At 42.1% G+C, this 11,783-nt stretch overlaps 1 protein-coding gene across 4 annotated transcripts in view; it reads left to right on the forward strand.

The window, feature by feature from the left end:
• The window catches only part of fgfr3 (fibroblast growth factor receptor 3), an 86,948-nt gene that overhangs the window by 68,218 nt on the left and 6,947 nt on the right, over positions 1-11,783 (forward strand). For 2 of the 4 annotated variants that reach the window (XM_067613721.1, XM_067613724.1), the window contains exons 9-17: positions 556-731; positions 4,149-4,297; positions 4,615-4,736; positions 5,055-5,165; positions 5,260-5,450; positions 6,120-6,242; positions 7,278-7,348; positions 10,924-11,061; positions 11,273-11,378. In XM_067613721.1, the coding sequence (XP_067469822.1) occupies positions 556-731; positions 4,149-4,297; positions 4,615-4,736; positions 5,055-5,165; positions 5,260-5,450; positions 6,120-6,242; positions 7,278-7,348; positions 10,924-11,061; positions 11,273-11,378 (1,187 nt within the window). The remainder of the gene's footprint in view (positions 1-555; positions 732-4,148; positions 4,298-4,614; positions 4,737-5,054; positions 5,166-5,259; positions 5,451-6,119; positions 6,243-7,277; positions 7,349-10,923; positions 11,062-11,272; positions 11,379-11,783) is intronic. The other 2 variants (XM_067613722.1, XM_067613723.1) reach the window with 2 other exon arrangements.

Consider the following 11,783-nt stretch of genomic DNA (forward strand, 5'->3'; position numbering starts at 1 on the left):
TTTACTCAGTAGCACAATCTTTTATCATTCATGTTCAAACCTCTGTATAATTATCGTGTATTATCGTAGATTGTTACTTGTTAACACGTTTTAAGTGCGTTGCAGTTGTGTCATCGCCCCTTTAATTGGACGAACCAAACCTATAATTCACCCTGCATAGAATGACACTTTTTAATCAGAGCAGGATCGTCTGTTTAAATGTCTCAAGGCTGCGAGGCAATTTAAAGACATTTCTGTGTTGGGTGTTCAACACAATAATTACCTCCCTGGAGAGAAGCATATCACAGGTGCAATTACCTGCTGCAGGATAAAACTACAAGCTGATTACTCTGCTGTGTCATCCCAGACACTGAATGCATACCTTACAGTGTGCAAAGCAAGTTTTTGAGCTGTTTCATTTTGTTAGGATTTGGATGTATAGCTGTTTTCTTTTTTAAAAAACTGCTGTTCAGGTGAAATGTGCTACTGAGCAAAGCAATATTTCTTTTTAATGAGTATATGGTTTGTTATGTGGATTTGCAACAACCTGTATTTTATGACGTCCTCCTCCCAAAGCAGTGAACCCAGAGAAGGAGGACTACTACGCCGACATCCTCATCTATGTGACGGGCTGCGTGCTCTTCATACTCGCCGTGGTCATCGTCGTCCTCTGCCGCATGAGGATGACCACGCAGAAGACGCTGCCCACGCCGCCTGTGCAAAAACTCTCAAAGTTCCCCCTCAAGAGACAGGTAACAGAAAGTAGATACAAGATTCGTACACTTTTTTCCCCTCTTTTCCTCTCTCTCTCTCCTCCTGTCTACTGAGTTTAGCTTAAACATGTAAAATGACTTTGATCCAACCAGCAAGCAGGTGTAGCAATTTATTTTGAAAAGCAGCCCTTTTCAAAATAAAACAAACCACAACTGTAATTCCTGACGAGCTGAGGCTTTAACTTTTATGCAGCTTTTCAATTCATTACTGTTTCAGTAAACACCGTTGGCCCCCATCGGAGGCTGACAGGCATGACAAGGGTTTCCATGAGTCTTTGAATTGCTGGAATATACTTCACTGAAGTTCCAGAGGTGTAGTTGAGACACGGAAAATTGGGGGGGAAAAGCATAAAGTCCCTTGAAAAATCAAAACATATCAAGAATTTGTTGAACAGATTCATTGCATCAGATGCTGTTTTCAGCAGTTTTGTCTTCAAAGAAAATCCAAACTGTAGCAGAATTTAGTTTATTTTGAAAAACAACCTCAACAGTCCAGGAAGGATTTAATTCAGGGAAGCACTCAGAATTAGTTATGGAGAGTCATGGAAAAATCCTATAATTTTTCTGCATCTGTGCCACAAAAAGGGAAACCTGCAGAAAAGTTTTCTATAACTTTCAAAGAGCACTTGCATGCAGGATAGGACTCACGCAAGCTGGAGTATAAATAAATAGAGAAGGTTATTGTATGTCTATCTGCCATGGATCTCCCTCCGTCCCGCTGTTTTGATGACGTGGTGCGGACGCTGGAATGCATCACACGGGTGACATGTGTTCACATTTATCTTGGAGCAGATTCAGCTCAGTGATATTTATGCCCTCCTGTGACTGTCAGTGTTAGTTTTAGATTTCACTCTGTGTAACGCACACTCGCCCCTCAACTGTTTGGAGCGAAACATAAAATGGAGCAGCTGCATCTCTGCAGCCTGCAGTCTGAAGAACTCTTCACGTCATTTTCTTGCAGGGCCACGTTCAAGACCAATCTCAGTCAAGTCCAACACCAAGTTTAATCAAAATAAAGGCTAATCAAGTCCTATTCAATACAAAAATAGACCATAAACTGAAAACAAGTCTAAAGGAATAAAAGGAATTGTTTGTTTGTGACGCACTCGTATTTGTTTTCTCGCCAAGTGTTAGATGATGATTGATACCACTCTCATGTGGTATCGATCTTCTCATCAAACTCTCTGGACAAATGAAAATAAGCGTATTTCCCAAATTGTTAAACTATTCCTTTAAAGGAGTTTTGTGCAGGATGAGCAGAAATGTAGCCGAACCGTTGACACAAGTTGAAATCACACCTGTCTGTCTGTCTTTTAACAAAACACTGAACAATGTGAGCAGAAGTTTGGTGAAGCATTTCTTGAGTAGGTTGGTAGACTTTGATAAAGATGCAGATTTGCGGTTTAGCCTATAAGACAACACATTTATAGACTTGACTCTATATCCGAGGTGTATTTTTTGTCAGGTGAAGAAATTTAGAGTTCAATACATTTAAAAAAAGGAAGGTTAAGTAGATGAAGTGGTACAGTAAGAATGACGTCTTTGGGAAAGCAGCGGTGTTGCAGTATTGTTCAGCGGTGGTGGAGGTTTGTTCTCTCTAGACAGACACATAATTTAAAAAAAAACTTGAGTCAACCACTAGTGGTAGATTTAGACTATCCACCGGTTTTGACATGTCTGGGTCAAACAGGATTTGGAATCAGACGTGTCCAAGAAGGAAAAAAGACTTTCTGAAGACCAGACTAGAACACTTAGCTTAGCTTTTCCAGCCTCCCCTTACTAATTAGTTTGCCCTCGCTCTTGTCTTCTCTTCAGTCTACTTTACGCTCACCTCCTGACTTCTATCTCTTTTGCTATTGACATATAACTCGTGCGCTCTGAATGCAAATATCAGCTGAATGTCTAAACAGCAGAGAGTTTATTATCCGTGCTGCCCCACCCTGCTGGACTCCCGCTGTGTGCAGGACTCAGCCGCTGTGTGGTTGCTTTGAGCGAGCTCCAGCTTTCCAGCTTCATAATTGAAGGGTTGTTTCTCCTCAAAATGCAAAAGATGCATTTTTCAAAAAAGAGAACATTTTTCTTGAAAGTCATAATTCTGTTCTTGAAAAACAAACATATTATTTGTAAAAAAAAAAAAAATCAAAGTTAGGATTTAGTTTTAAGTGTGTTTTTCCTAATTAGTCTCACAAGAGTCTTATTAGGTTTGATCAGGTTGCTCTAATTGTCGCCGCTAAATCTATTTCTATTTCTGCTACCTTCATACACATGCTCTTATAAGGTAGTCCAGGGAAAGATCTTATTGCATTTTTCTGTAATCTTTGCTTCGTTTTTATAAAGCTAATCTCCTGGTTCTCTCCTTTCTTTTTCATAACTCTGAGTAAATCTCCCATAAACCTCCTGGCATGTTCTATCAGATATTACTTTTCATGCCTCTCAAATTTTGGTCGGGGATTTTTTTTTTGTTGTTTTTTTTTAGCTTCACAGCATTTTTTTTTTCATTTTCCCTCAGTTGAGAAGTTGAGGAGGGAAGTCTGGTAAGTGGACATGTTTGTTTCAGGACCCCACCTGAAGGGGCTGAGCTGGCAGACTCTGACACAAACAGATTCATCAAAAACCAGTCAGATAAATGGTGGGAGGATGTCGAGCCCACGGGCTAGGCGGCAGGACCGCCGATCTGGAAATGGAGCTTGCTGATGGATAGAGACGTCCATCCCACCTCTCCACTCGCTCGCCCACCTCTGCATCCTCCTTCATTCGTCTTTGTTACCGCCTGCTTCCTCCTACGTGCAGCCACAGGCCGGCTGTTTGTTAAAGTGACCGCCGGTGTCAGAAGTCAGGCTGTTTCTTTGTTGCTCTGACATTGGTCTCTTACTGCCAAAAAGCGTTCCATCTTATCAACTTATTCAATAATTTATTCAGTCAATAAATGCTTTATTCAAACCGAGGTTAACTGATGGCTGTTTTGAATTTGAGAAGTGAAATATTTTTCTAAATTGTGATTTTTTTCCTAGAGCTGAAACATTTTGAGTATCACACAAGACAACATTTTTTCATCTTTGACATCTAAAATCTTAAACAGATAAACCAGTAAAACCAGTAAAAATGTATCTGCCATTTCAATAGAAAGTGAACTGAGAAATGTCTTTAATTATGATGACTTAAGCCAATAAATCTCACTCTTTTAGTTTAGTAAAACTAGCATTATGGTGAAATATCAGTTTCTAACTTGTTTTCAGAAGATCAGGGTTAGAAGCTTTGTTCAGTCATATATCATCTGTTGGGTCAAAGGTCACGGTTAGACCCAGTGTCCTTCCTCTCTTTCCTCTGTCTCTTTGTTCAAACACACATCATGTCTTCCCTTTCAGAGACTATAACAGTTCGCTTTTTGCACCCAAGCAGGTGTCCTTGGATTCCAACTCCTCCATGAACTCCAACACACCGTTGGTCAGGATCGCCCGCCTGTCATCCAGCGACGGACCGATGCTGGCCAACGTCTCGGAGCTCGAGCTGCCATCAGACCCCAAATGGGAGTTTCCTCGAACACGGTAGGAAAGGAGGAAAAACGGCTATTTATCACTGACGTTTAAATGCCTGTCAGAAAGAAAACCGGCGCGGCTGCGGCTTTTTTCATGCTGCCAAGCAACATATTTCAGAATTGACATCCACTGTGTCGTCGTCCTTGTACCTCAATGTGCTGTGAAAACATGTTAGCCGTCAATACATCAAGGTCATCACGACACCTTCCTCTACGCTATTATTGTGCTTGGCAAACAAATCAATCTCATTCAAAACTGTAAAGACAGAAATTGATCCGCTGTAAAAAAAAAAAATATCCGACCTCTGAAATCGTCTTTTGTTTCAGGCTGACTCTGGGTAAACCTCTGGGCGAGGGCTGCTTCGGGCAGGTGGTGATGGCCGAGGCCATCGGCATCGACAAGGAGAAGCCCAACAAGCCACTCACTGTTGCTGTGAAAATGCTGAAAGGTTAGCGACTGTTGTGACTGCACTTCTGGAATAAATACTTGACCTTGACTGTGATAGCGACGTTATTGTGCCGTGTGATTTCCTGATGGGAATCAACAGCATTGTGTCTTTCTCTCTCTATTTTCCTCATGCGTTCCCTCTCTCTATGTATAAAGAGAATAATTCATCTGGCCTGTCTGGTCTCATAACTCCCACAAGCTCAGACTGATGCTCTCTCCTGCGTTTATCTGTATTGTTGTGCTGTCTTGCTCAGTAAAACCTTTCCTTACAAGTTGAGTACAAGTGCTTCATTACTTCCTTCTCTCGTTCGTCTCTCAGATGACGCCACAGATAAAGATTTGTCGGACCTGGTGTCAGAGATGGAGATGATGAAAATGATCGGAAAACACAAAAACATTATCAACCTGCTGGGAGCGTGCACGCAGGACGGTGAGGCGACAGCGCAGCACGGAGGACGAGCTCATTAACATGGTAACGGTATAGTTTGTCCTGGAAGTGACTTTGTGCTCTGTGTTGCGTTCAGGTCCGCTATACGTCCTGGTGGAATACGCCTCCAAAGGCAACCTGAGGGAGTACCTGAGGGCGCGGCGGCCCCCGGGCATGGACTACTCCTTTGACACCTGTAAAATCCCAGATGAGCAGCTCACCTTCAAAGACTTGGTGTCCTGCGCCTACCAGGTCGCCCGAGGCATGGAGTACCTCGCCTCGCAGAAGGTCAGTCGCTGGAATTCACTAGATTGAGCTGGTGTTGAATCAATCTGCAAATACTGAGGAGTTTTACCGAGCTGAGCAAAATGTATGTGTGTGTTTTACGGATCTCCGATTGTCCTCACAGCTTCAACTTAATTACTTTCCTGAAGGAAAAAGAAGACATGGAAAAACGTCCTTGACCAGCTCTTACCTTTCTAACCTTTCTGAGGAAACAAGGGAATTAGAAACGAGGGTTTTGGCTTCTTAGACAAGACCAACAAACTTTTGCTTAAATAGAGAAAATATCATTTTAAAAGGATTTTCTTTGCATTTTTATTATTTTTCTAAAACCTTATGACCTCAGTGTGAACAGAAATTGAGGTCAAGAAAAGTAACAAATTGACCTGCGCAGTGTTAGAATTAGAAATAGGAATGTGTTGTGTGGGTTAGGTTATGTTAAATTAAGAGATTAGAGTGTGGTAAAAACATTTGAGATGATTAATGATAAGGATTAAATCAGTTTTAAGGTTAGTTAAAGCTTTGCATTCTACTTTAAAGGCTGATTTAAAGTTAAGATGAGGTTTTAATGAGGAGATAAAGGTCAATATTCGCCATGTAGGTGCGAGTATAAAGTTAGACAAGAGAAGAGAGTGTGTATATATATGTTTGATATGTTTGTACTTCCTCCCTCAGTGTATCCACAGAGACCTGGCAGCCAGAAACGTCCTCGTGACGGAGGACAACGTCATGAAGATCGCCGACTTCGGTCTCGCCAGAGATGTGCACAATATAGACTACTACAAAAAGACCACAAACGTGAGAAAAAAACGATTTGTTTTAACTTGCAGGAGGGGACGGTGTTGACCACAACAAGATTATTTTACCTAGTTGTATATATTGTACAGCATCTTCAATTCAGTCTCAAAATAAGGTTTTATATTTAAATGTGACAGACAGGTCAGAGAGGAAAAGTAGATCAAATACTTGATAATTCAACAAATTAGCATATTTTCATATTTTTATCAAATTATGTCATTGAATACCTCGTAATAACATGACAACTGTGGGGTGACTTTGACCAGTCAGTACAGCTGGTATTGAACCACAGCACTTTTTTGTTATCATTGTGTTCCCAGTACCGAGTACTGACATCGACTCTCTGGTCAGATAGTCCCTGATTTAATTTTTTGATTATTTTAAGTTTTGCCAGATTTAGACTCTTTTATTCAGGCAGAGTTCTTGTAAAGCTGCTTGTCTTTAGAAAACATTTAACACTTGTGAACTTTAGCTTCTTTAGTTAAATGGAAAAAAACAAGGTTTGCTATCTGCTCCGAAACATAATGGCTCCAGTTGTTCTAAGTTTCTGAACGATGACCAGACCTACTGATCAGAAGATATTCACACACAAGAACCTTTTTAGAAACAAACATTCATCATTTTGACATCATGACCAACAGATTAAACCCAGCTAGAGCAGTCTGAGTTCAGAAATTGCATTTAAAACCAGAAAAAGACAACGAAAAAAGACATTAACAACAACAAAGTGCTCAGGTAATGTTTAGACTGGTATCAATATAGCATTGATAACTTTAGTCTAAGCCTTTTCTGCTTTATTTCATACATACTGCAGATCTAGGTGCATAGATTTTCCTGCTTTTTCATGCGATGTACTGACAGATATGTTTAGACAGGAGTTTGGAGCCATCATAGACTCCACTGTACATCTATGAAGGCTGCTAGCTTGAAGTTTAACACTGAACTCTGTGTATTTGGGTCCATATTTTGCTGTCTGCTCCGTACAAAAACGGTTCTGCTGACTGAAGCGGTTCTGTTGTGCCTCTGTTGTTGCAGGGTCGGCTGCCCGTGAAATGGATGGCTCCGGAGGCTCTGTTCGACCGGGTCTACACGCACCAGAGCGATGTGTGAGTTTGCACAAACTCGCGGTCTCATGCCAACTGTCCACTCATGTGGAGCTGCTGTACACCGGAGGAATCCGGGTGTTGAAATATCGTGACTGAGCGCATTAGCATCAAAAGCAGAGTCTGTGCGTGTGAATATGGAATCATAGCGTTCCCTCCGCCTTCCAAAACATGTCATCTGCGCTCGCTTGATAATCCTGAGCTCCTTGTGTATCAGCCGATCCACATTCTTTACAGCGTTTGTTCTCTAATCTCCCAACACGACATCAGAGACAGACACAAAACACAACGGTGCCTCCACATCTTACCATTGTTTTATCAGCGTAAATCCAACTTGCCCCAGAACAGAAGGAGATAAGAGGGTCAGTGGATTTATCACAAGGTGCTCCCTCGGGGTGTTTTTCCAGAACAATTCAAAGGAATCAGAGCGGTGGAGACAAAACGCACCTTTTTTACGACCCATGATTGCTCCCGTGTTGGCTACAATCAGGAGAAGAAAGGCGAGTTTAGGCGAGGAGGTCACAAAGTCAATTCGTCTTGCGGTAGCTGCGCCCCCTTAAACAGCTCCTCGCCCACCCCCACCCCCACCCCCCCCCCACCCCACCGACTACAGCCAGACGCTGTGTCCCCAACACAGCCATCCAAGCCAAACACGGGGCCCTGTCAACACTGGCTCGCCGTGTGATTACACTAGACTGGGAACGGGCCGAGAGGAGAATCAGCCTGCTCTGTTATTTCAGCAGGTCTGGATTACAGACTCAATCCTCCCGCCAACCCTCCTCCTCCCTTCATACAGTAGTCACTCTGCAGCCAGTTTACTCTCAAACACCCCGGGGGGACTTTGTCTTTTGACCTGTGATGGTTTTTTTCATGAAATATGTTACGCTCAGACAGACGGGGAAACAATTAAAACACATCTTTCAAAACACCCACAATCTATCAGAAAGCAAACAGCAGAAAAAAAAAAAAAAAAAAAGAAGTGAATATAACAAAACCCTCGTGTGCAGCAGCCCACACAGTCACAACTGTCATCTCAGTTCATGCAGTTAGATTCTCACGTATTGCAGCTTCACAAACATTTAAACAGCTCTGAGGCAGAAGCGGCGGTGTGAAAACAGCTTTTTTTTTATAGTGTTGTATCACATATTTTTGCAGTCACAGAGATGTTGTGATTCCACGTGACAGTTTATACCAGTTAGGTAGAAATTTAGAAGTTTTTTAAACTCAACTACTACCTTTTTAAATTCATTAGCCAGTAGGTTTTTTCCCCCACTGCCAGTATGATGGAGGTGAGGATTTTATTGTTAAAGAGCTTTAGAGGTGTCAGTCTATAAAAGCTGACTGCACCTTCAGAGCAGCTGACTAATCAATTTAAAGCAGGGAAAATGGAGAAGGTGTCGGCCAAAACAAGACGGTTTATAGAAATATGCAGCGACGGTTCATACGTTAGTTTTATTTTCTGTTTTACAAAAGGTGAGAAGGAAAATCAAGTCCTTTATATAAATGTCTTAGAAGCCTTTTCTGCCATTTCTGAAAAACAAACTCTCCTTTCTGCACCCGACAACCCCTCGAGACTTCTGACCAATAAACGGAGTGACAGCTCCCACGTCGGCTTTTGTTGATGGTTTGCTTGAAATTTTCTGTGTGAACCCGAACCGAACCAAAGGGGAAAATGCAGCAAAGTAGCAACTTATCCAGTGAGTCAGACTAAAGCAAACAAACTATAGGTGTGAAAATGCTCTTAGATGCCGTAACATGTGTTGTTAGATGTGAGCGAAGTCATTATAACTTTCTTGTTAAACCCTGAAATAAGGCAATAAAGTTGTTGTCAACACTACAATCGTTTGTGGAGTTTCAACCTTCGAGATGAACTCCCGTCTCCAGACAGGTAGACTTTTAATATGATCGGCTTACAGAAAACACAAGCAGATAACAAGAAAGAGACTCGTTGTACTTTTAATGGAGGTTTTATTCTTTTATGATGCAGTTTCAGACGCTTTTCAACTCTGACCGGAATAAATACCGAATACTTGAGGCTTTCTCTCACACAAAAAGTGGTTTAAATCTGAAGATAATCAGCACTGATACATATCCGGCTATTGGCAGCTTCAGCCCACAAACATCAGCGTTATTATCAGTCTTCATGAAACAATGTTGGTCAAAAATTCTTTCCGATACCAGTACACATAACATCCAGATGTTTCGTCGAACATCACGGTGACGTCGGCCTTCGTTTTCATTCTTAGACCGTTAACCTCTCGTTGCTGTTGGTGCCAATTAAAAAAATTAAGTGTTTACATCTTGATTGCCTCCTCCTATTAGTCGCCTAATAGCCTGTGAATATTAATCCTGGACAACTAGCAGTGAATATAAACAACCTGAGTGTCTCCTGCTCGTCCCTTCCGACCACAAAGACCTGAAGCCCAGAGCAATAATGATAATGAGTTAGTTAGAGGTCTGTTGTTGGACCGGTTATTCTCAGCTACCAGTTCCTGTTTCCCCTTTTTCCCTCTGAATTTTGATGTCTCTCTTCCACCGCAGTCCTCCCCCTCAGTCTCCTTTTCTCTCTCTCTCTCTCTCTCTCTCTCTCTCTCTCTCTCTGTGTGTTTGGACGGTGGACTCGCCGGCCCGGCCAGTAGCGGCTGTTTTCCACCCTCTGGACCTGGAGCATGGATAATTAGATTAAGCCCGCTGAGCGCCGCAGTGGGAGGAGGGGTCCGATTCTGATTCACTGGACCAACGGCCGAACAATAGTACACTGGGTTAATAGACCGCCCATTAACTGATTACCTTCCCTCATTTTTTAGCCATTTAGGAATAATGCAGCAGTTCACTCGAGCTGCTGCCACTGAGAGAAGAGAAAGAAAGAAAGAAAGAAAGAGAGGTGACGGCTCGGTTTTAGAGCTACAAGAGTTTCTGGACTGGACGGCAGCTGGGCTGTAACCGTAGATACTGCATAATATGTATTTCCATTCATATTTTGTGCTCACTTAAGGTCAGGGCGTGTAGGTATTTTGGAAAAAGCGCGGCACTCAAGATACTTGTTAAAAGTGCATTTTCATATTATGCACGCTGGGCTTGAGGGAAAAAAAAAGACACATCTGGAAATGCTGCCTTCATATCACATTAAAAACACGTTTCATGAGGATTTGTTTTAAACAGAATCGGATCGGGCTTTTAAATATGTTTTCTAGTTGCGAATGTTTATCATTTAGTTAAAAAGCGTCTCAGTATTACAAGATTATAAAACTCATACTGTGTCTTACTCACAGCGTCTGTTAGATCATATATCTTTATTCAACACACCTCTTCCATGTGTTTCTGATGAGTCTTTACTTACCTGGCTTGAGGGGCCAGTCAACCAATATTGACAAACTGTCCTAAACTATAAGAATGCCAAATAGATTCTTAAATTGAGTGCATTAAACATTATTGAAGATCAATACTTCCCCAAGCAGATTGATCGCTTTATCTGGGGAACACAAGCCTCTTTCTGAACCATGACTGCTTCAGGCCATCGCTGCTGTTTGACCTCTAATCTGTATTCTTTGTGTTTGTGTGTGTGTGTTTGTGTTCAGGTGGTCTTATGGCGTGTTGTTGTGGGAGATCTTTACGCTGGGAGGCTCGCCGTACCCAGGAATCCCAGTAGAGGAACTCTTTAAGCTGCTGAAGGAGGGACATCGGATGGATAAACCAGCCAACTGCACCCATGAACTGTAAGTGTTTTTATCACTTATAGCTCAGTTTTATCACTTTGTTTGCAGGAGGCAACACGCCAACCTTGGTAGCATAAGCTAAGAAAGGGAGGAGACGACACAAAGACCAGATGCATGTAACTGTGCGGCATTGTGTCAGCATTTATAAATGCTTCTTTCTTTGGCATTTAACTTCTTGCTGTGAGTCACTAAACCTTGCTTTGTGTTTCAGGTACATGATCATGAGGGAGTGTTGGCACGCGGTGCCGTCTCAGAGACCGACCTTCAGACAGCTGGTAGAAGATCACGACCGGGTTTTATCAATGACCTCCACCGATGTAAGTCTCCCCACACAGCTGCCGATAACACAGCGAAGATCACAAAACTTTGTTCATAGTTTCACCTTGGACTGCTGTAACTTTTCACCTCACAAAGCCTCACCTAACTAGAAAAACATCTCTTAAAGGGGGCGTTTGCTTTTCCTTAATGTTACAATGTTGGATGTTCATGTGAAATGTGGCCAAAGTTTCAAATAATGTACGTTAAAGTAATCCCTATGAGCAGAAAGCTCAGGCTCTGAATGCTCAGTTTCCAATGTTTTCTTCTAATGTCGAGACGAGCTGACATCAACTGGTGACTCTTTATATGGTCATCTGCTGCAGGCAGAGCGTGCACGATGCAGGGAGATACGATACAGTCATTTGGTGACAGCAGAATAATTTTACTAGCTGTTACCTTTGTTA

This window comes from Thunnus thynnus, chromosome 16 (assembly GCF_963924715.1).
Source record: "Thunnus thynnus chromosome 16, fThuThy2.1, whole genome shotgun sequence".
In the NCBI taxonomy this organism is placed as follows: Eukaryota; Metazoa; Chordata; class Actinopteri; order Scombriformes; family Scombridae; genus Thunnus; species Thunnus thynnus.